The sequence below is a fragment of the Vipera ursinii genome, assembly GCF_947247035.1.
Source record: "Vipera ursinii genome assembly, chromosome: Z".
In the NCBI taxonomy this organism is placed as follows: domain Eukaryota; kingdom Metazoa; phylum Chordata; class Lepidosauria; order Squamata; family Viperidae; genus Vipera; species Vipera ursinii.
Window position 1 is genome coordinate 12,409,546 of NC_139517.1, and position 24,345 is coordinate 12,433,890.

The window sequence follows — 24,345 nt, forward strand, 5'->3', positions numbered from 1 at the left end:
TCCCAGTTTGGGTTCCCCACCCCAGGGAAGACCGTCCCTCCTACTTAACGCTTAAGTGATACATCCTTCAAGATGCCTTGCCTCCGCACTGACTCTATACCGTCTCCTTCCCTGTAGCGAGTCTTCCCTCACCCATGACACTTCAACAACTGGAAGTGCCCATCATTGGTCTAGAGAACTGCAAGTGCCTGTATGGAAGGAACCCAGATCCTGATGGGTTCCACACCCTTCACAATGACATGATGTGTGCTGGCTTTGCAGAGGGCAAGAAGGACGCCTGTCAGGTGAGGCCACAGAGAGAGGAGAGGAGGTCGGGGGTGCCATTCATCGGCCAAGGGCGGTGGTGATGGTGGTAGGACCCGAGGTCCTGAAAACTGCAGGAGTTCTCAGTCATTTTACTAGGATTGCACGAGGAAGCATCTCTTTGTTAAATGAGGCTAATAGACAGTTGGGTTTTCCAGAGCTTTAGGCTAGACCGGCATTCCTCAACCTTAGCCACTCTTAACGTTCTGTGGACTTCCACTCCCAGAATTCCCAGAGAGCTGCTGAGAATTCTGGGAGTTGAAGTCCACACATCTTAAAAGTTACCCGGTTTGAAAAGCACTGGCTTGATCCCTCTTCGTAGTATCAGACAGCATGCTTACAGATTCTCTTACTTCTTTTCCTTTGCAACTCCCCCCCCCAAATAAGACCCCAACTTGACTTTAATTCCTTTTTTTCTTAGGGTGATTCCGGAGGCCCCCTTTCCTGTCTTGTTGACAGCGCCTGGTTCCTGGCTGGCGTCGTGAGCTGGGGAGACAATTGTGGGGAGCCCAATAGACCTGGTGTTTACATCCGCCTTCCTGTCTATGCCGACTGGATTAAGCAAAGAGTTCCAGAGGTACAGCTTCAACAAGTGACGGTCCCTCCGGGGCCCACCCCCGAAGAGGCCTTTTGCTCCAATTCTACAACCGGGGGAGGCCCCTATGACGACATCCAACCCTCACCAGGCTGGAGCCGGCCCCTCAACCCAGACAAGAGCACTCCCAGTGGTTCTGTTTCCATAGCCTGCATGGTTGCTCTACCACTCCTCCTCCTCCTCCTCCAGAGCTGCCTGTGGTAATCTTCTACTCCCACCCCAGGTTGCACAAGGAGTGCGGTTGCCTTCCTGTTTTTATCCTCCCCGGGAGGGTCTCACAATTTCATAGCCTGCTGTGCTTCAAGCTTTCTCTCTGCAAGCCGCCGGGTGCAGAGAACGCCACGGGATTCAATTAGGAAGCGGTACTCTTCCTCCGAAGCCCAAACAGACTCCTAGGGGGGGGGGGTCATCACGTGTGCGTCTTTGTAAATCCACCGGCAGTCTTGGTCTAGCACAGGGGTAGGCGACCTTGGCTCTTTTGTGACTCTTGGGACTTCAACTCCCGGAATTCCTGAGCCTGGGAGTCGAAGTCCATGCGTCACAAAAGAGCCAAGGTTAGCTAGCCCTGGTGTAGCGTATGGCTTTTTAAAAAGTTCACACCTCACTCCTATCCCTGGCTTTTACTCTGAGGATCTAATCCATAAGTCCCGGGAGTATCTCCCTTTTTCGCCCCGTCCCCATTGCCCAAGACTTGCTTGGCCTTTTTTTAAAAAAAAATCATAGTTGGATACAAATCGGCAATAAACCTCTTTTGTTACTGTGGATGTAATTTCATAAGTCAGTGGGAGCACAGTCTCCCTTTTTTAGGCAAATTCCGGAACTGCGCTTGGATATGACTAATCTCTCTGTCGAGTATCTGGCATTCTCCCGATTGCATTCCTCGCATACATTTTGAAACGTGATCGGTTTCGAGACAGGTTCCTCTCTGCCCAGTTCCTCCTCTCCTGCTCATAATGTGAATTCCCTCGTCGCCTTCCTAACTCTTGCTGTGAAGACAAGGGCCCTCCACAATAGTTGGGACATTGTTCGAGGGCCCTTTGAAGAGAATCAGTCAGCTGAATCTTTTCTTCCTTAGGATTCAGTTGAGATCCCGCTCCGGTATCTTCCCCAACTGGATAATTCAGAGAGCAAGCGTAATGTGCCCTAGCGTAACTTCTCCCTCTTAAAAGATCACTTGTCTTGCCAAGTATATAATGCCGTTAGTAACTTGGATGACGGGCGGGGGCATTTTCACAGGGTCAGAAGTTTTACTCTTAGGCTGTTATGGTCTCAGCGTACGAGGAAGAGGGTCAAGAACGCTGTTGGAGAAGTACAGTCCAACCACCGAGCTCTGAAAAAGATATATTCTATAGGACCACTTCTACCCATCTTTGGTTTACTTGACCCTCACTCATTTCTCTCTCTCTTCTGGGCTATCTGACTGGGCATTTAACCCACCCCTCCTTCTGGCTCACAGACTGGATTAAAAAAAAAACACTCAGCAGAGGTGCTGGGACTTTGAAACCAACCTGTTGCCTTTTGATCTTTGGCTGAGATGATCTAGGCCCACTTGTGTGTGCTGCTAGCCTTGCAGTTTTGTCTGATTTAAGCTGGAATTGCGCAGGGGTGGGAATGCAGCCTCTGGATGTTTCTGCTGTATAATTTATGAATTCCCTCCAAGCTGGGGCGAAGGCTGAGAGCAGAGATTCTGGGCTGTTCTTATGTGTGGAGACCTCAGTTCAGAGATGCCATCAATGCAGCTTTCGTTCTGCGCTACCAATTGTCAGCCTGACAGATTTATGGAAGTAGTAGACTCCGATGTGAAGGCGATGAAGGGGACTGCTTCCCCCCCCCCCAAGTATGCTTGGACAGAAATACTGCCAGCATGGACGCAGAGTTAAAAAGGAGTGGGACTCCTTTACGGGAACATCAACGATGATCAAAATTGCCCTCTTTGAAGAAAGAGGGTTGCAACTGTATTTAGAGAATTTGTTTTGCACACACACTTTTAAAAAAAGAAGTAATGTACACGTCATCTTTTAAGGATTGAAATCAGTTGCTGCTTTTGAGATGAAAGGTTTTAATAAAGTAAGTGGTGATTCTACGCTAACACGGCTTTTATTTATTACCCAAGGGAAGCTTTGTGGACTTGTTTATCTCACAAGAAACGTCAAGGTGGAACTAGAGAAAATGTACAGGTTGCGAAGCAGTTTGCTTATGAGCATTAAGATACACAGGTAGAGTTCTCCTAAAGGCATGCAGGAAGTAAGATGCCAAACTGCCAGGATCTGTATTGTCCACAGCTGAGCATAGTGACTCAAGCAATTGATCTTGTCACGTGAGCTGTACAATGAATACTGGGCATGAGTTGGCCTTATACAAAACTGTCACCAGACCCAAGCTAATCAAGAAAAACAAGCCAGTCACATTTGGCAAGTGAGATTCATTAAGGTTGACGGTTAGGACAATTAATATCTTGGCATGCTGCTGTTTAGTCAAACCTTGTGGAAATGAGGAAGAGATGCATTAGTAAAACCCCTTCACAACAGAGTCAAACCTTGTGGAAATGAGGAAGAGATGCATTAGTAAAACCCCTTCACAACAGAGTCAAACCTTGTGGAAATGAGGAAGAGATGCATTAGTAAAACCCCTTCACAACAGAGTAACAAGTGATAGCTACCTGCTATGAAAAGGACAGAGTTTCTGTGACCTAAGCTTATTGATACAAAGCGGTCTTCATTTCCTGCTATAGGACAGTTCCTTTTCAGAAGGACCTTTTCTCTAGTTTTCCTTGTCCAGGGTTGTTCCTTGTCATTTACAGTCCCCCCCCCCCACTGTGCCACTATTAGAGCAGCTGCAATTCCGGTAAATCAGTCATAAAATGGCACAGTACTTGTGTTATGTTTTTTTTATTAAAATATTTCTTAAGCAGAACACTATATATATATATATATATATATATATATATATATATATATATATATATATATATATATATATATATATATATATATATATATATATATATATATATATATATATATATATGACATACACATTAAAAACTACAGCAACTCTGTGAATAGATGTTTCTACCCAAGACATCCACCGCAAGCTTCAGGGTCCCTCCTGAAATCACTCTCCCCAACGATGAAAGTATGCCAGGACCTCGGCGGAAACCGGAGGCATAAATGGCAACAGGTTTTTCTCTTCGGCCCGCTTGGTCGCTTCAAGAGACTTTTGACTCTCCTGGAAAAGTCCCTTCTCATTTGATCACCACCAACGGATCATCACGCAACGGATGGGGAAATATCAAGCAATTCTACAATATCCTTGTAGTCACGTTTTCTCCAATCTGGAGCTCGTCGATTCATCTGGGTAAAGGCTGTCTTGTAGAAGGGCAACTAAGTTAAAAGCATGTTTCTCTCCCCCCCCCCTATTCTTGTTCAGTGTTTTGTTCCTAGAAAGAACCATTTGCTTTGAGGCACTGTAAAAGGATTTGGTAAATTCCTTTTAGTTACATCAAATAAGCCAACACTGCACTATGGAACAGCCTTGGAAGTGATTCATAGGACTTTTATATGTGCCTATTTCCATTTTTTCTTTTTCCTGAGTCTTAACACCCAAATCCTGACTCTCGTGCTACTGGCTACCAAGCATTGTAACTCTTAATACATCTTATATTTTTTTGTCGGCATTGACCTTAATGTTGACTGTGGAGCAAGTGATACTACTTGAAATCGTTCTCTCCCTCTTTCCCCACTTAGCTAATAGCCATGCGACAGTGGAAGGATTCAAGCTACTTATCTGGTGTAACTAAAAACACGTATGAGCTTTGACAGAATGTACAAACTACTTGCCTCCCTTTGAAGATATTGAGAGCGACAACAGATCTACCAAGAGAGAATTTTCCTCAAGAATTACAGAAGACAAAGAGATTTTTTTCTTCTTCTTCAAAATTCTGAACAAGGCTGACTGTTCAATATTTTAATAAGTTGGAGATCTCTCTTGGAGACGTCAATCTTCCTTCTTACGATAATCAATAATCTAGTTTTCAGTATTACCGATAGTAATCGTTGCCTCCAACTTTTGTTGACTATGCGCTCCTCAAATAGGCAATCCCTGTGTTTTATTTACCGCTCGGATCTTGTTCTACCACAATTCTCCCATTTTTAATGGCCTGCTTGATTCTGGGATTAGTAGTATCCCAAAGTCAGCCAGAACTGTCAATTAGAAATAATAAAATGATTTATCTGCTCCTTTTATGATACGAATGAAGACACCAGTTCTGACTTACGAAGACACCAAGTTTGGAAAGAAAGAAAGTTCTACATCGAACAACAGAATGAAAAAAAAAAGGGCGGGGCGGGGATAAATAAGTAGTCTTCATTCAAATGAACCCACCCGGGCAGAGTTGCTGCAAACTCAAAAACACCTGTTTTCAGGTTTTTCTCATAACCCCCAGCCACCTGTTCCACGTATGCCTTTTCAGTACAAGACCGACTGCCATGTTAAATTGGTGAACATCTTCCAAAATAAAAAAAGCAGACGTGAAGAGAAACCCTTTCGGTTTTTCAAGTCAGTTTTTCCTTCACTTCTTGGAAATCTTGGCTTGCTTGTGTTTAGGAGGTGCCCATCTCAGGCAGAGAGAATCCACTGGAGGAAAAAAAAAAGAGGGGGGGGGGGAAGAAAGGAAATAAGAAAACTTAATGCAGGGGTGTCAAACTCACATGTCATTGAGGGCCGCATCAGCATTGCGGTTGCCTTCAAGGGGCCGGATGGGCGTGGCCTACAGGGTGGGCGTGGCTAGAGTGCATATGGCCTACTGGGTGGGCGTGGCCAGCTCTACATCGTTTGCATCAAGGGTGCCTATGGGGGCCTGGGCAGGAGTGGGACAGATCTGAGGGTCTCTGTCAGGAGGAGGGTCTCTGGGCCAGGGCCAAGGCAGTGGGGGCCGTTTCCTCACTGTTTCCAGGATGGCTTTGCGGGCCACATGAAACCACTTCGCGGGCCGGATCTGGCCCCCAGGCCTTGTGTTTGACATGTCTGACTTAATGGGTCTGAACAGGTAAGTGGAAAAGGGCAGAGGAGTCAAACAAAGTCCATCGCTATTTCAAATATAACGGGCATGGATGTCCTTTCTGAGTATGCTGACGAAAATTCAACAGGCTAATCAAATTGAGTATTAGAGAAAGCGTAAGACATACCACCCTGAGTAAAATTATGCCTCGGACTAGTAACAGCAAACACAAATGCAGGTGCATCCTTTACTGACAAGCATTCATTTAGGGCAGGGGTAGGCAACCTCGGCTCTTTTATGACTCATGGACTTCAACTCCCAGAATTTCTGGGAGTTGAAGTCCATGAGTCATAAAAGAGCCGAGGTTGCCTACCCCTGATTTAGGGACTGTTTGAAGTTACAACAACATTAAAAAAAAAGACTGATGACTTATTTTTCACACGTACAAGCAATGCAGCATCCCACAAGGTCATGGGAACAAAATTTGGGTGCCTGGCAACTGGTTCATATTTACGACGGTTGTGGTATATACCTTTTGCCACCTTCTAACAAGCAAAGTCAACGAGGAAGACAGATTCGCTTAACAGCTGCGGCAAGAAAAGTTGCAAAATGAAGCAAAACCCACTTAACTTGTCTCGGGCTCAATTATGGTCATAAGTTGAGGACTACCTGCAAGTGCCATGGCAGATTCATTTTAGATTTAAGAGGCCCTCCTGGCCATTTAGGCCACCGTACAAGAGTTTATGCCTTGTTTGTACCAGCTTCACCACCCTTGTGCTCCTCCCAACAGGCAGCTCCTGACTGAGCTGCTTCTTGGAAAACGAAAGAGAACTGGGAGGGGGTCCAAATAATCTCCCTGCAGCTCCTGTTACACAAATGACATATACCGCAATGTCATCCGCTCCCTGGGGGGAAAATAACAATGCCTCTTTCAGCAAAAATCTGACTTCTTCCAATTCTTAGTAGATACCGGGCACGGTTGCCAATAAATGGTAAGCGAGTTATTTGGCTTAAATGAGGACACGGCTTTATAGCGCGGCGAAGAGCCATTTCGCAGTGGCTCAGTGGGTTAGGATGCTGAGCTTGTCGATCAGGTCGGCAGTTTGGCGGGTCGAATGTTACGCGAGTGCCGCGTAACAGAGTGAGCGCCTGTTACTCATTCCAGCTTCTGCCAACCTAGCAGTTCGAAAGCACGTTAAAAAATGCAAGTAGAAAAATAGGGACGACTACGGTGGGAAGGTAACAGCGTTCCGTGCGCCTTTGGCATCTAGTCATGCCGGCCACATGACCACGGAGACGTCCTTGGACAAGCGCTGGCTCTTCGGCTTTGAAACGGAGATGAGCACCGGCCCCTAGAGTCGGAAACGACTAGCACGCGTGTGCGGGGGAACCTTTACCTTTACTTGTATTATGCAGAGATTTCAGTTTATTTGGTGTTTATATTATACCGCAGCTTGGTGCTGCCAAACAGGAAAGATCCAGTCTGCACCAACTGCAGTGGTATAAAGCGAGACAAGGTTAGATAAACATCCAGCCATGGCTGGAAACTTTTCACAAGAACTGCATGCAATGAGTACATGCCATCTGCTGAATGAGTTATGTCCCACCAAATATCCAAAGGTACGCTTTTTTCTAGGCTACTGTGTTTTTCCCTGGGGAGGATGGGTGGAGGCAAACGCTTTCTGCCGAAAACAATCTCACTCTGTGAATGAACATCGCTTGCAATGCGCTTCACATGAAAGCTTAGCATTCTTTCAGCACCTCTTCTGCAATTCCGATACAGTAAACTGAATAACCCTAACCCCGGCTATCTTATGGGAGTTAAGTATTAACTGCCTGGGCTACTAGAGGGGAAATGAAACCAGTTGCTTAGGAGACTTTTAACAGTTTGAAGTCCATTCCTTGGAATTAATCCAAGAATGTCACTTTAGTTGGGATTAAAGGGCACAGGAAAGACTGGAAAGCAGTTCCACGGATCGGGAAAACTAAAAGGACACGATTAGGAGCGAGCAGCCTTCAGCGTAGGCAATACCTTGAGGAGAGTCCCCATTAGACACGCAGGTGAAGAATAAAACATAAAACTGCAGAGTTGGAAGGGACCTTGGAGGTCTTCCAATCCAACTGCCTGCTCAAGCAGGAGACCCTATACCAGGGGTAGGCAACCTCGGCTCTTTTATGACTCGTGGACTTCAATTCCCAGAATTCCTGAGCCAGCCATGCTGAGGGGAAAGGGAGAGGTTTCCAAGCTGAGCCATGCTGGCTCAGGAATTCTGGGAGTTGAAGTCCACGAGTCATAAAAAAGCCAAGGTTGCCTACCCCTGGCCTATACCATTCCAGACAAGGGGGTGTCAGGAGCTACTACTGCTAGGCAATGCAATCATTAAGTGAGTTGTGCCCATTTTTATGACCGTTCTACCACAGCCATTAAGCAAATGACACGGACATTAACCATAACCAGCTTCCTCCATTGACTTAGATTTTGGAAACCACCAGGGCAAAGTCACAAATGGCAATCACACAACCCTTGGACATTGCAACTCTCATGAATACATACTGGTTGCCAAGTGCCCAAATTTTGATTACAGGGACCACAGGGAGAACTGCAATGGTCACAAGTGTGAGGACTGGTCATAAGTCACTTTTTTCAGCACTGTGGTAACTCTGAATGGGCATTAAATGAATGATCATAAGTTTAGGGCTTAAAGATCACTCTCAAAAACTTTAGAGCACCCTACGATCAGGAAAAACTACAGGCAGCCCTCGACCGACGACCACAATTGAGCCCAAAATTTCTGCAAGACATTTGTTAGGGTGAGTTTTGCCCCTTTTTTGCCAGAGTTGTTAAGTGAAATCACTGTAGTTGATAAGTTAGCAACCAGGCTGTTAAGTGACTCTGGCTTCCCCACTGACTTTGCTTGTCGGAAGGTTACCGAAAGTGACCTTGGGACACAGAATGGTCATAAACATGAATTTCGATCACGTGACCAGGGGGAATGCTGCAAAGGTGGTTACTGTGAAAAATGGTCATTAAATCACATTTTTCAGTGCCGTTGTAACTTTGAATGGTCGCTAAATGAAGTGTTGTTGAGGACTACACGTATATGTCTCAGAGGAAAACACGACGTATCCACACCCATGCCAGAAAGCTAAAAGACAGAAAAGATCATGCATGAGAATAGTTAAAACCGGGAAACAACAGATGGTGACCTGTGGCATTAAAAAGGAAGTCAGCTAGAGACAATGCAGTTATTGTTAAGAACTGCATAGAAAAAAGGAAGGAAAAAAAAAGGTTGGGGACTGCGGGCCAAGGAGCTAAACCTAGCAAATTTAACAATCTGGCGGGAGTTGATTTCAGTTCTGCTGTCACTGCAAATCTGGAAATTGTACACGGGCAAAGGGAGAGAGAGGAGGTGGAGCACCACGTTAAACAAGCCCATGCAGAATTAAAGCTGCAAATCAGACTTTTTGAGAGCAGGATTAACCACTAGTGCACAGGTCTGCAACCCGCGGCTCCGGGGTTGCGGCTCCCAGTCCTCTGCCATGTGCAGTCCAAAAAAAAATAAAAAATAAGTGGGACTAAAAAAAGTTCAACCAATCAATTCAAATATGCAGGGTAGGTGCATATCTCGCCTTGGCTCCACTCTTCAGTCAAACCCTGTTCTGCGCATGCGCGCATATGCACACATTTTTTGCGGCTCCCAGTTTTTCCTTTTGTGAGGCAACCGGTTCCGAGTGGCTCTTTCACTGTTTCAGGTTGCTGACCCCTGCGCTAGTGCGTCCCGCCCACCATTTTCCCCCGTTCAGCGGTACCTGTGATAGGCGGCTTCTTATACTGAGCGCTTTTGAGATGCTCCTCCACCAACTTGGGAGTGACACAGATGACATGCTGCCCCTTCCAATACTTGACCATGTTGAGGGACTGCAAGGTGCTGATGATGTCATTCTGCGTGATGCTCGTCATCTGGCTGTGCCAAGAGAAACAACAACATGCGCAACATCAGCTGGAACAAGTACAAGATAAGGGGAGGTCAGGAGTCCTTTCAAATAGGCCTCACTGCGCTCAATCAAGGCTGCTCTGCCGTCAAATGCCACAGAAGGGCACACACAGTCCTCCCTCGGCACCAGCCTCGCTTACTGTACGGCGTCCTCGGCTTGCGACCAGCATTTCCATTGCTAAGCAAGGCAGCGGTTAAGTGAGCCGTGCCCAATTTTGTGACTTTTACCGTGGCGGTTAAGTGAATCACTGCAACGGGTAAGTGAACCACGTGGTCGTTAAGCGAATCTGGCTTTTCCCCATTGACTTTGCTGGCTGGAATGTTTACAATGTCAGTATATTGCCCCCCCCATCAATCTAGGATCTCATTTTACCGACCTCGGAAGGAAGGAAGGTTGAGTCAACCTTGAGGCCTCCCCCCCTTTTCAAGATCGAACTCCAGGCTGTGAGCAGTTAGCCTGCAATACTGCACCTTAACCACTATGCCGCAAAGGCTTTTTATTTACACTTTACAAACAGTTCTAAACTGACTAGTAGTCAGATCTCTTCTTACCTGAGATCCTTGATGGAAAGTGTGCCTCGGAAATCCCGAAGGATCTCTAGTAACACCCACGACCAATAGCTACGGTAGCTCAGCTTGCCGAGGTCCGAAAGGGGCTTCTCGGGGGATCCCACTGTGCTTTCAAGTTTGGAGAGCTCATAGCCTGGGGAAGAAGAGATCCGAAGTCAAGGCCTCAAAAGCGTCTCGGTTCAGAATCCAGGCATTTCGAGGGCAAGGAAACGCTCAGGCCCAATCAAACTCGCACTTTTTAAAAATAAAGTGACTTCAAAACGGAAGGACTAAATATTTAGCACCGTGACTCTGGCTGAGGAATTCTGGGAGTTGAAGTCCACAAGTCATAAAAGGGCCAGGTCTGAAGACCCCCTGCCCTAAAGTGATCAGGATAGCAGGGGTGTTACAAAGGGGAGGAGGAGGTAGGGCAGATGCAACAGAAGTTAACTTGTCACCAGGGGGGACAATAGATCTACCTACAAATCCAACACTGGGAAGCAATTAAGAGACTGATGAGCTTGTCGATGAGAAGGTCGGCAGTTTGGCGGGTCGAATCCCCAGTGCCGCGTAACAGAGTGAGCGCCTGTTACTCGTCCCAGCTTCTGCCCACCTAGCAGTTTGAAAGCACGTAAAAATGCAAGTAGAAAAATAGGGACCACTACAGTGGGAAGGTAACAGCGTTCCATGCGCCTTTGGCATCTAGTCATGCCGGCCACATGACCACGGAGACGTCCTCGGACAAGCGCTGGCTCTTCGGCTTTGAAACGGAGATGAGCACCGGCCCCTAGAGTCGGAAACGACTAGCACGCATGTGCGGGGGAACCTTTACCTTTACCTAATCAACTCTGCAACTTGTTTTTATCGTTCACGGCTAAGAAAACAAGCTTACTGAATGCAATGAGGAATTTCCCATAACCCCGTCTCTGGTAAGGGGGCAAGGTTAGAATACAAGCGACGTTATTTCCGTCTGGGGATTCCTTTTCCTAGAAGGGAAGAGAAATCACAGGAGTCAGGTAAACGATGTTATGAAATCTAGCCTTAAGCAGAGAAATCAACCTCCAGAAAAATCATATTTCTTTAAAAAATAGTCACCAATTGTACCCATTATATCTGGCAACCCTAAGGATAACTTTGGAGAAAAGCATGTTCCGCTGTCATGGATTAAAATCCATGCTTGCTCTCTGCTGCTAACAAACTCTCTAAGCTGATCTCGATACCGATTTATTTATCACCTTCCTTCCTCAATATATCTTTTTAAATTACTTATTACATGCACACTCCATTGATCCTCCAAAAGCTCAAGGTAGTCGGCCTATCAAGTTCTTTTTCAATTTAATTCGAAGAGCAAGCTATGGCCATGGGGCTTTTCAGACTCACAGTGATTGACCCTGCATAATTCCAGGATTGTGTGTCCAATTCTTCACACAGATTTTTGTTACGGAGTCTGCTTTTTATATTACGCTGAATTTTCACTGCAATAAAATTTCCCTTATGTCTGTGGTTAAAGTTTTCCAAGTGCGGTATTGCAGATTTCAGAGGAAACCAGACACGCCAAGATCTCTACCCCCCCCCTCTCTCTCTCTTTCTCTCTCTCTCTCACACACACACACCACACACACAAAGAGATTAATTTCGTTTTCTCTCTTTTCCTGTCATGTTTCTTAAACTATATTTTTTCCTAAGTTTTTTCTTACCAGGCACTAATTTTAAACACACAGAAATAAGATTCTAAGTGCTCACCTGGGATGCTCATAAAACTAAAACTCTTAATTTGGAAGATGTGCTGAATTATTTGGATCAGCCGTGGTTCCGTAGAACTGAAAGCCAGAACACTCGGATAATTGAATACAAAATAAGACATAGATGGAGTGAATAGGACCAGTATACATGGCCTCTCTTGTAAAAAACCTCTGATCTTCATATGGCCCTGATCTTCTAGAGCAGGGGTAGGCATTCCTGCTGACTCAGGAATTCTGGGAGTTGAAGTCCATGAGTCATAAAAGAGCCGAGGTTGCCTATCCCTGTTCTAGACCCTTTCCTTCTCTCCTTCCCCATAACCACCTCTGATGTTCCTGTGGACTTCTTGTCCCTCCCAATCTTCCTAGGGCCTTCTCTCAACCATCACCACTGTTCTCCTTGACTTTTTCCCCTTGTTCACATCTATCCCAAAGCACCTGTGCTTAAAGCAACTGTGTTTTAGTCCACAGGACAAAAGACCACAAAGAGCCCCCATGTCAGGGAACTGAGCAGCAAATGGAGTCAAAGACGCTGACACAAACGTAGACACGAAGCACCTAAAACCAGAAGCGCGCAAAATATTTTGCACAGCCGTAGAATTCATCCACTTGTTAGATCACAAAGCTAGTTACAATTCATTCTCTATCCCGTGAACACCAGCAGTCAGTACCTTGGAAAAGTAGCCAACGATATGGGCTCCTTGCCTGTCTACCTCAGTAAGGATGTAGAAGACAAAGGGCTCCACGTCAAAGTAGAGGGTCTTATGATCCAGGAATAGTTTGGCCAAAAGACACAAATTCTGGCAATAAATCTGGGGAGAAAAAGGAGCAATAAGGACATAGGCTTCAGACAAAAAAAAAGTGAAATCCAGGAGCAAAGAGGAGAAAGATGAGTGTTGGCTCATTCCTTATTAAAACAAACAAACAAAAAACTGTCTCTGAGATAAACTTTCTAAAAGAAGAGAATTTCATTCACGCCTACAGCTTATCTAAAATTAAAATTTGGCTTTCTAGAGTGTGATGTGCAGGTTCTGAGGTTTTGCTGGTTAAAAAAATACAGGTATCTCCAACTTGTTCAAAAAGCCAAGAATGCATGTAAGAAAAATGAAACTTTTGTGTAAGGTTCCTTCTTTTGAACCTCACAAATAGGTATCTGTAAACTCAATTTGAGCCAGGCCTATCTGGGCCATTCTGTGAGCAGCCTGACAGTCTTCTGGAAGTTAACCTTCCAAAGCAATTCTAGATGACACAGGCCTGTTTCAGGGCTGGTCTGTGCCCCAGAATTATCACTTGGCCTACTTCGATTTGCAATCATGCTGAAGTTGATTCTTTGAAAAGAAAACAAATTCTCTGGTTGCATTCCATATTCTACAGCAGTGTTTCTCAACCTTGGCAAGTTGAAGATGTATGGACTTCAACTCCCAGAATTCCTCAGCAAGCTTTGGGGAATTCTGGGAGTTGAAGTCCACACATCTTCAACTTGCCAAGGTTGAGAAACATTGATCTACAGCAGGGGTCTTCAAACGTGGCCCTTTTATGACTTGTGGACTTCAACTCCCAGAATTCCTCAGCTAGCGTGCCTGGCTTAGGAATTCTGGGAGTTGAAGTCCACAAGTCATAAAAGGGCCAAGTTTGAAGACCCCTGTTTACAGTGTCTCATACATTCCATAACTTTCTGATTGGTCTTCTCAAAATTTAGATGCAACCAGTTCTTATGACTTTTTTCTGCAGTAATAGTTCAATAGAAGAGCCTTCATGTCAGGGAATTAAGCAGCCGGTGTGCAAATGGAGTCAAAGACGCTGGTTTGTAATGTTATATAAATAAATATATTTTACATTTATATTTACAGCAGACAAGATAAGACAGGTACACACTAAGATGGTGAGGTAAATCATGAGGTAAATCACAGAACAGCATACAGAGCACACAGAAGAAAAAGGGAAACACCCCCTTCTCACGCAGCAACCAATCATAACATAGATTGCCTCATGCAGGAGCCCGCACTCTCCAATCAATCAACTGCAACTGTGTGTTCTGGCCCATTATACACTTTACTGTTCCAGCTATTAAAATGAAATACCTTAAAACTCCATATTACTGTTCACGCTTAAGATTGCCCTTCCCTAACCTGTCACCCTTGAGCTAGTACGTGTTGCCAAATTTGTATCAACTCTTAGCGCCTACATGGACCTTTTCCATCTGTCCCCCGACTGGTCCTTCAGGACTTACAATGGTGCAGATATCACCACCGTAACAGACCCTCCATCTTCTTGAAGTTCGTCTCTCTCTCTTGCCTTCCATCTTTCCCAGCGTCAGAGCCTTCTCCACATTGTCGTCGTTTACATAATATGTCTGAAGCAGGGTAATTTGAGCTTGGCCATTTTGAGTGACAACCCTGGGTTTATTTGCTCAATGAGTCATTTGCTTGTCTTTTAGATACATCCTTTAGACATTCTGGACAACTCCCCAAAAATGTTTTTGTTAGTACTGTCCTAAAGATGCCTTTTCACCAGACAACTGAATTTTTGTTTTCCTTCGAAGATGTTTTCCTTCTCATCCAGGAAGCTTCAGCACGTGTAAAAAAAAAAAAGCTGGGGCGGGGTTGGAGAGTTGAGTGCGCGCCACGCACCCCTTACTTTAGGACTGCGGCAGCCAGGCCGCTTGTACGCTTGTGGCCAGATGCCACGTGGCATTGTGCCAGTGGCACTGCTTGCGGCAAGCTTTGTGGCGCATCGCACCGTGGTGTGTGACAGCAGTGGCACTGGCGCGATGCGCCACGCGGCCTCCTGCCACGAGTGGCGGGACTGGTGCAATGTCTGTGTCCAGCCATGAGCAGCGGCACTCGGGCTGTAATGCAACAGGTGTTGGGGCATGAGAGGCCTGGCTGCAGCGGTCCTAAGTGGGTGCCGTGTGCGTGGGGCAGCCCCGCCCCCCCACCCCTGCCCTAGCTTTATTTTTATGTGTGCGCCTCGCCCCAAAACTAGGGCTTATTTTGGGGATAGGGCTTATATTAGGCGCAAACGTAAAAATCAAGCTAGGGCTTATTTTTCAGGGAAACACGGTATGACCTGGATCAGGGGTCCTCAAGCTTGGCAACTTTAAGACTTGTGGACTTCAAGTCCCAGAATTCCAGCTTTGCTGGCTGAGGAATTCTGGGAATTGAAGTCCAGAAGTCTTAAAGTTGCCAAGCTTGAGGACCCCTGACCTGGGTGATTGAGAATCTCTATAGACTTGTTGGCACCGTGTTCTGTGTAATTTACCTTCTTTGATATAGCTATTTCTATATCAAAAGATTGAAGATTCGAGGCTCTTGGCCCACACAAACTTTATCTGCACAGAGGTAGTCTTCAACTTACAACAGCTCATTTAGTGACCATTCAAAGTTACAATTAAAGAGTGATTTATTACAATTTTTCACACTTAGCGACCATTGCAGCAACCCTGTGGTCACATGATCAAAATTCAGATGTTTGGTAACTGATTCATATTTAGGACAATTGCAGCGTCCCTCCGGGTCAACTTTTGCAACCTTCTGACAAGCCAAGTCAAGGAAGAAACCAGATTCACTTAAAGACCAAGTTGTTAACAACTGCGATTCACTTACTAACTGGAGCAAGCAAGGTATAAAATTCACTTTCACAACTGTCATTCAGCAGCAGAAACGTTGGGCTCAACTGTGGTCGTAAGCTGAGGACTACCTGTATAGGTCGGCTTATTCAAAAGCAACTTGCAAATGTGGGGAGAAGTAAAATTATATAGTAGGTAATGACTGTTTATGACTATGCTGAGTGACTGACTTTCTATCTGAAGAACCAGATTTTCCAAACAGTGAAGTTGGCAAATGCCAAGTTCCCAAAATAGCAAACTTGCTGCCTAGACCACAAAAAATGGACACAGGAACAGCTAGTGCTAGAAAGTCCGGAGCTGATGTGGGCTCTTACCTTATGATCTTTGCCATCCACCTCATATACCGAGATGTTGTTTTTGCGGTAGATTTCTTTCCCTGGTGGTTGTCGCCACTGACACTGGCCCTGGAGCAACGATAAGAAGATTGATGGGTACCAAAAATGACAGGCATCTTTTTTTTTCTTCCTCTGAGGAATTCTACCTACGAACCTGTTCAATGCACCTTTTGCATCTATTTGCCTTTGACCTGATTATTTTTCTCCAGTTTCATTTTAGCATTGTTTGTTTAGATTTTTCCAGTTGGCAACATTGAAAATACCGAAATTGAATACAGGTATTCCTCAACTTCATTTAGTAATCCTCAACTTCATCAAGTTCATTTAGTGACTGCTCAAAGTTACAAAGGCACTGGGAAAAAGTGACTTCAAGATTATTCTTCACATTTACGATCACTGCAGCATCCCCATGGTCATGTGGTCCAAAATTCAGCCACTTGGCAACTGGCTCATATTTATGACAGTTGCTGTGTCCTGGCATCCCATGATCACCTTTTGCAACTTTCTGGCAAGCAGTCAATGGGGAAGCGGGATTTGTTAACAACCAATTGCTACTGCAGCAACTGCAGTGGTTCACTTAACAACTTGGAAAGGTCGTAAAATGGGGCAAAATTCATTGAACAAAAGTCTCGCTTAGTGACAGAAATTTTGGTCTCCACTGCGATTGTAAGTCGAGTATCTGTATACAAGTTCAAATATACTGATATGCACTGATCCCCAGATGCCATTTTCTCTTTTTGATAGTGTTTCATTCCACCTACAGGCTCTCTGGCGCTTAATTCTCTCCCACCCCAACCTTCCCTAGCCCGGCCCCCTGGCAACTATCCTCCCCCTTGCGTACAAGGTGATAGCGGTAAGTCTTCTCAAACTTCATATACTTGAGGCAGTATTCGCAGATCCACAACTTGGGCTGCTTCCCGTAGTCTTCTGGGAATGGTGAGAAATACCAAGCGTCAATCTCATAGTTCCCGATATGGATTTTGTCCACATATTTCACTTTGGTGATCTAAGAGGGAGACGAAAGTAAGCGGTGTCCTACAAGCACGGTAATAGCAATAGCACTTAAGACTTATATACCGCTTCATCGTTTTTACAGCCATCTCTAAGCGGTTTTACAGAGTCAGCCTATTGCCCCCAAACAATCTGGGTCCTCATTTCACCGACCTCGGAAGGATGGAAGGCTGAGTCAACCTTGAGCCAGTCAGGATCAAACTGCTGGCAGTCGGCAGAGTTAGCCTGCAATACTACATTCCGACCGCTGTACCACTATGGCTCGTAATACTCCCTTTTCCAAAACTCTTCAGATTTTAAGCCAGACACAGCTAGGCCAGGTATGGATAAACACTCACTGCTTCATGTTCCTTCTCCAACGCTGCTGTGGTAGGATCCATCTCAGCATACGTCTGTGGTGGGGGAAAAAGCCCAATCGTGTGAGTAACGGCAAGCATTTCCTGGAAAAGCCACCTTCTCCTGCCAGCGTTAAGGGTAACAATAGCACCAAAATGCAATAGGATACTGGCAGTCCTTACCTGGCTCTTCGAGCTTTCCGGCCCAGGTTGAGAGTTTTAACTGGGTTTTTTTTATTTCTTCAGGGATTTAATTTAATCTTTTTAATTGTTTTTAATTTTTGTATTGTTGTTTTAAGTACCCTGTAAACCGCCCCGAGTCCTACGGGAAAGGGAGGTATATAAATTCAATAAAATTCAAATTCACTTACAGCAGTTCATTTAATGATTGCTCAAAGTTACAACGGCATTCAATAATTTATGATTATTCTTCACCTTTGCCACCATTGAAGCATCTCCGGAGTCGTGTGATCAAAAGACGCTTAGCAACTGACCAGCAAAGCCAAGGCAGAAGCCAGGTTCACTTAACAGCCGTGTTACTAACTTATGAACTGCAGTGGTTCACTTAACAACTGTGATAGGAAAGGTTGTAAAACGAAGCAACATTCATTTAACTGTCTCGGCTCAATTGTGCTCATAAGTTGAGGACTACCTATACTGTTGTTGTTGGGTTTTTTCCCTCCCCACCTCTGGAATGGATACAGGCTGTCCTCAAGATACGACCATTCATTTGGCAACCACCGTTTCTCCACTGCCTGAGGCACCCCATGCTCACACAATGACTGCAACGTGGAGAGCTGGGATTGCAAGTGTGCCTTGTTTAGTGAGAGCAACAATTTAATGAGGGTAATAATGGGCTCAACTATGGTTGTGAGTTCAGGACTACCTGTGTTTGGCGGCATAGAACAATTCTGCCTTCCCAGCCCCCTGTCCCTTGCATCACCTTTTGGACATGGTTGATTTCATCATGTTTGCGCTTCTGATTGCGCGTGATTTTGCGCTCGGGCTGCTCAGAAAGTTCATTCATGTATTGATCGGTGTTCTTCTGCACAGCATCTTTGACTGTCTTGGTGAGGGCCAGGCGGTTCTTATCCACCCACTCATCCAGACGTCGGTTGACTGTGAGAGCCAAAGGAGAGTTAGGATCACAGAAATTTCACCATTCCCCCCCTCCCCTCAGCCATCCCACATAAAATGTTCTTTAGCTAGAAATTGAAATATGGGAACAAGAAAGTCTTGCCTTGCTCTACTCTGTGGTAAACAGAAGATAGATTGAAATCTACCGACAGACTTCTAGATCAGTGACGTTCAACCTCAGCAACCTTTTAAAGCTTGTGGACTTCAATGCACAGAAGTCCTCAGTCAGCATTAAAGGTTGGACATCCCTGATCTAGATGATCAGCAAAGATTTCTGACTGCCAGTGGTTTATCAATTGCAAACAAAAATCACCACCCCAAACAAAGCTTTGTCTGCGTCCCAAGTTGCATACAGCAGCTTCCATCCTAGTACTAGAAAAAAACTAAAACCCTGAATCAACATTAAGCACAGTCTTCATCCTGATTGTCACCAATAAACACTCTTTCAGCTTCTTCCCAGAGCTCAATATTGAACTAAAGGCATATAATTTTTGTTCTGCTTCTTTTTCCTTTTTTTCTACACACTGGGATAATTGGCAGTTTGGGTGACAACACACTGTGCTAAGGCACGCTATGATGGTTCTTTACCTAACACTGTATCATTAGTGTGCAGAAAAAAAATACAATCTTACTTAGCAGCCTATTTAAAGCTACATCTAAACTAAATCTCTCTATGCTCATCTGATCTCAAAATGACCTGATGAAACAATTTATGGAAGACTGCAGGGGAAAAAAAAGCATAGTTATATTTAATTAGATTAATTTAGCTGGTTAGGAATTCAAGGAATTATCATTCCAGTTTATCTGCAGGGCATGAGATTAGGGAAGACTGAACTAGTTAAGACACCTCAAACTTTCTCTTCGTTATACAGATCAGAATCTCAAAACGGCACTTACATCCTACATAGTGAACATAAAATTCCTCTCTGGCTTCTTGTTCGTTGAGCCGAGACTGAATCACCTCTGCAGAATCTGAAGGGGAAGCAACCATTAATCTCGTTAAAGGGCATTTCAGTGATGAAAAGTGAGAAATGTAAGTCAGTAAAAAGACTAGAAACACTTTCTTCTTTCAAAAGGTAAACAAGCTAGCATGGAAGTAACCTATGAAAGTTTAGTTCATTCTTACCAGTGAGGCTTGAACCACAGATGTGGGTCTTGTGTAACTAAGTTCAGGAGTATGAACATATAGAAGTTTCCATTTATTTCTATAATATGTACAAGGATACTTTAGATAAGTGTAACAGAAGAATAATGAGAATGCACACAGTTACTCCATGAATGTTTGGTTACAATTAAATTATATGATATTCAATGGATTACTGTCAGACATGCTAAGAATTACAGCCTTAACTGACTGTATTGAGGCCTGAAGCTAGAAGGATAATCATCAGGCTACTGTATCAATCTAGCTTTGGGTTATCATGTAATAGTTTATAAGAAAAAGATCCGTCCAGTGTGGCTCAAAAAAAAAAGTGTTACCTGCTTCAGATATGATATATGATAGCTTCCTTCTTCTCCATGGGGAAATGGATGAAATGAAGACACCCAAGCATTTCACAATTATGTGTGGTTCGTATTAATGTTGTGTATTACGCTACACAGGATGAATTTGGCTTTAGCTGTTTTACGGCCTTTTAGCAATAATGAAAATAATTTGAGATGAAAAGTTGTAAATCTATAATTGTCTGTACAAATAATAATTATACAGCGCAAGTGTTGGAGTTTCAGGACATCTAGTGACAAACGGGCTACTACAGGATTCAGGACCGTTGGCTCAGCAACCAGAACCAGCAGCTGCAGGACTAATGAAAGAAAAGGTATCTATCTACCCGTCACAAATATGCAAAGACTGAAAACAGAGAAATAGAAGACAAAATCACCACCAGTCCATTGCAAAAGGCAACATTACTCACAGCAGCTTGCACCCTGCGATGATAACTTTTAGTGCCATCGAACAACATCACCTGCCTTATCCCAGGTCTTTGGGGAGGACTCACAGGCTCAACTTGGATGATTACCTAACGGCCGTGACCAGGGGGGCCTTCGCACAGGTTTGCCTAGTGCGCGGGTGCGCCCCTTTTTGGACCGAGATGCCCTATGCACGGTTACCCACGCCCTTGTCACTTTTTTTTTAATCCCATTTATATCCCGCCCTTCTCCGAAAACTCAGGGTGGCTTACAATTTAAAGCACAAATCAATGTGTTTAGGATTACTGCAATGCTCTTTACATGGGGCTGCCCTTGAAGAGCACCCGGAGGCTTCAACCCACCCTCTGGAATGAATTGCCTCCGGAGCTGCGAACGGCCCCTGACCTTGGGTCCTTCCGCCGTGACCTGAAGACCTGGCTGTTCCAACAAGCGGGCCTGGACTGACTACGTTTTTTAATTAGGCTTTTTACTGGGTTAAATTGTCTCGTAACTATTGCATCTATTGTTCGATTTTTTTTTTAAAAAAAATACTTTACGTTTTTTTAATTTTTACGGTTGTGAGCCGCCCTGAGTCCTCAGGGAGAAGGGCGGCATAGAAATTTAATCAAATCAAATCAAATCAACATGAGGACCCAGACTGTTGGGGGTAATAAGCTGACTTTGTAATAATGCCGCTTTGCGGGGGGGGGGGGGGCGAAAGCCCTAACAAGCAGGCATATACATAGAATGAAGGCTATTGCTAAGCACATTGATTTGTGCTTCTTAGATTGTAAGCCGCCCTGAGTCTTCGGAGAAGGGCGGGATATAAATGGGATTAAAATAAATAAATAAATAAATCAACATCTGGCTGGCCGGGCAACCAACCATCATGATAATTTCAGAACTCAAAACAGGCAAGCGCCTGCCACGTAACACCCCAGAATTAACAATTCCCCCCCTTGGTTTTTTTTCCTTTTCTTTCTTCCACAACAACCCTGCCGAGGTCGGGCTCTGACAGAACGGCCGGCTCCAAGACGCTTCCATGGACGAGGGTGGACTTAATAATAATAATAATATAAAGTTGGAAGGGACCTTGGAGGTCATCTAGTCCAACCCCCTGCTGAGGCAGGAAACCCTATACCATTTCAGACAAATGGCTGTCCAGTCTCTTCTTAAAAACCTCCAGTGTTGGAGCATTCACCACCTCTGGAAGCAGGTTGTTCCACTGGTTAATTGTTCTAACTGTCAGGAAGTTTCTCCTTAGTTCTAGGTTGCTTCTCTCCTTGACTAGTTTCCGTCATTTGCTTCTTGTCCTGCTTTCAGATGCTTTGGAGAACAGCCTGACTCCCTCTTCTTTGTGGCAGCCCCTGAGATATTGGAAGACTGCTATCAGCTTGTAAGCCGCCCTGAGTCTTCGGAGAAGGGCGGGATATAAATGGAATTAAAATAAATAAAAAACAAATAAACAAATCATGTCACCCCTCACTCTTCTCTTCATTAAACTACACATACCCAATTCCAGCAACCGTTCCCTATATGTTTTAGCCTCCAGTCCCCCAATCATCTTTGTTGCTCTTCTCTGTACCCTTTCCAGAGTCTCGCCATCTTTTTGACACCGTGGTGACCAAAACTGGATGCAGTATTCCAGGTGTGGCCTTACCAAGGCATTGTAAAGTGGTATTAGTACTTGAACGTGGCCTTCCCCTGGTCCTGACGGTCGAGCAAGGCGCGCGCGTGTTTCAACGACGAACGGGGAGCCCCTTTCCGACGCCGAGTACGGACACGGCGCCGAATAACCCGGGGTCGGATCGAGGGGGTGGGTGGGGGTCCACTTACGCCACGTGCCGTCCCCTCGCCGACACAGGTAGGTCTCTCCGATCTCCACGCTGACTTCAGCCTCGCGAGAGGGCGGCGACGAGGACGGGCGGCTCTGGTTGCCCAGGCCTCCCGCGCTGCCTTGCCGCGGCGCCTCCTCTTCCTCTCGCCCCCCCGGCCCCAGGCGTCGTGGGTCCGAGCCGGGGGGGCTCCCCCGGCCCCCTCCTCCGCCTTCGTCTGCAGAGGAGGCCGTTTCGCCTCCTCCGGGCCCGGCCGCCGCTGCCATGACAACCGCCACCGCGACAACTCAGGCGCGCGGAAGACGCCCCGTTCGCATCCGACGGCGCTCTTTTTTTTTTTTTTTCCTTTCCTTTCTTTCCCCCCCACCCTCTTCCCACCTTCCAGGCCCAAACCGGAAGTGCTTTCTCCGGGTCATGATGGAGATAAAAAAAACTTCCCTGCGGAGGCGCGGACGAGTGACGCCACCGAGCCTCGGTCACGTGACGTTACTCGCTCGCTCGCTTTGTCCCGCGTTGCTGGGAAACTGAGTTCCCCGACGACGGCCTTATGGCAGGGGTAGGCAAGCTTGGCTCTTTTAAATGACTCGTGGACTTCGACTCCCAGAATTTTTTTTTTTAAATTCCATTTATATCCCGCCCTTCTCCGAAGACTCAGGGCGGCTTACAAGCTTAGCAGTAGCCTTCATTCTATGTATATGCCTGCTTGTTAGGGCTTTCACACACACCCCCAAGCGGCATTATTACAAAGTCAGCTTAATTGCCCCCAACAATCTGGGTCCTCATTTTACCTATCTCGGAAGGATGGAAGGCTGAGTCAACCTTGAGCCTGGTGGGATGCGAACCTGCACTAGTTGCAGGCAGCTGGTGTTACTTAAGGAGGCATTAGCCCACTGCTCCACCAAGGCAGCCTCAGGAATTCTGGGAGTCGAAGTCCAGGTGTCATTAAAAAAGAGCCAAGGTTGCCTACCCCTGCCCTATGGAGATTCACAGTCATCCAGGTCATGGTTGTCCCAAAGGTGCTTCCCTCCCCCACTTCCCCTTCTCAAAAAGGCACCTGGACATTGTTGCCTTATGAAAAACAGAAGCACTTTGGGGATGAGTTCCCTGACACAAAGAAGAGGGAGTCAAGCTATTCTCCAAAGTGCCTGAAGGGAGGACAAGAAGCAATGAAGGGAAACTAGTCAAGGAGAGAAGCAACCTAGAACTAAGGAGAAATTTCCTGACAGAACAATTAATCAGTGGAACAACCTGCCTCCAGAAGTGGTGAATGCTCCAACACTGGAAGTTTTTAAGAAGAGACTGGACAGCCATTTGTCAGAAATGGTATAGGGTTTCCTGCCTTAGCAGGGGGTTGGACTAGATGACCTCCAAGGTCCCTTCCAACTTATTATTATTATTATTATTATTTGATTCAGGGCGAACGGTGATATTAAGCTGAAGCCTGAGCTTTCCCCCCCCCCCAAGGATACCACGCCAGACACCGGATGGTCCTTCAGATATTAATTTACAATTCCCAGAAATTCCAACCACTCTAGCCTATGAGGAGGAATGCTGGGAGTTGTAGTTCAGGAACATCGCTAGGGCACTGTTTAGCCTGGTGAAGGTTGTTCTTTCCAGCTGTAAGTCAAATTCAGTTGAACGACCTTTTGCTCCCCATGGGAATTATTTTTAGTGAAAACTTCTGGATAAAGAATAAAGCAGGTACTATTAATTTTACCCTTCATCATTAGTTATTATTATGCATCACACCCAGAAGGGCCAGGGGCAACATTATAGCAGCGTTCCAATATTTGAGGGACTGACACATAGAAGAGGGGTTCTCCAAAGCACCTGACAGGACAAGAAGCAATGGATGGAAATTAATGAAGGAGAGAACCAACTTAGAACTAAGGAGGAATTTCTCAACAGCAGGAACAATTAACCAGTGCAACAACTTGCCTTCAGAAATTATGGGTGCTCCATCACTGGAGGCTTTT

At 45.4% G+C, this 24,345-nt stretch overlaps 2 protein-coding genes across 3 annotated transcripts in view; one reads left to right on the forward strand and one right to left on the reverse strand.

Moving 5' to 3' along the window:
* Positions 1 to 3,198, forward strand: part of LOC310649564 (prostasin-like) — a 17,303-nt gene extending 14,105 nt beyond the window's left edge. Inside the window, exons 5-6 of the mRNA XM_083378084.1 lie at positions 118 to 284; positions 725 to 3,198. Of these exons, the coding sequence (XP_083234210.1) occupies positions 118 to 284; positions 725 to 1,102 (545 nt within the window). The 3' untranslated portion in view covers positions 1,103 to 3,198. The remainder of the gene's footprint in view (positions 1 to 117; positions 285 to 724) is intronic.
* KAT8 (lysine acetyltransferase 8) overlaps positions 1 to 22,852 on the reverse strand; it is a 27,651-nt gene extending 4,799 nt beyond the window's left edge. The window contains exons 1-11 of one of the 2 annotated variants that reach the window (XR_014494256.1): positions 22,371 to 22,852; positions 19,524 to 19,598; positions 18,433 to 18,608; positions 17,493 to 17,546; positions 16,985 to 17,149; positions 16,123 to 16,212; positions 12,852 to 12,992; positions 11,334 to 11,427; positions 10,445 to 10,595; positions 9,708 to 9,862; positions 5,282 to 5,533 (exon numbers count right to left, since the gene is read on the reverse strand). Coding sequence is in view for 1 of the 2 variants with exons in the window: in XM_083378078.1 (XP_083234204.1) it covers positions 5,469 to 5,533; positions 9,708 to 9,862; positions 10,445 to 10,595; positions 11,334 to 11,427; positions 12,852 to 12,992; positions 16,123 to 16,212; positions 16,985 to 17,149; positions 17,493 to 17,546; positions 18,433 to 18,608; positions 19,524 to 19,598; positions 22,371 to 22,635 (1,431 nt within the window). In the remaining variant the exon portion in view is untranslated. Of the gene's footprint in view, positions 1 to 5,122; positions 5,534 to 9,707; positions 9,863 to 10,444; positions 10,596 to 11,333; positions 11,428 to 12,851; positions 12,993 to 16,122; positions 16,213 to 16,984; positions 17,150 to 17,492; positions 17,547 to 18,432; positions 18,609 to 19,523; positions 19,599 to 22,370 lie in introns of those variants that run through there. The other variant, XM_083378078.1, reaches the window with a different exon arrangement.
* Between the last annotated feature and the right edge of the window lie 1,493 nt (positions 22,853 to 24,345).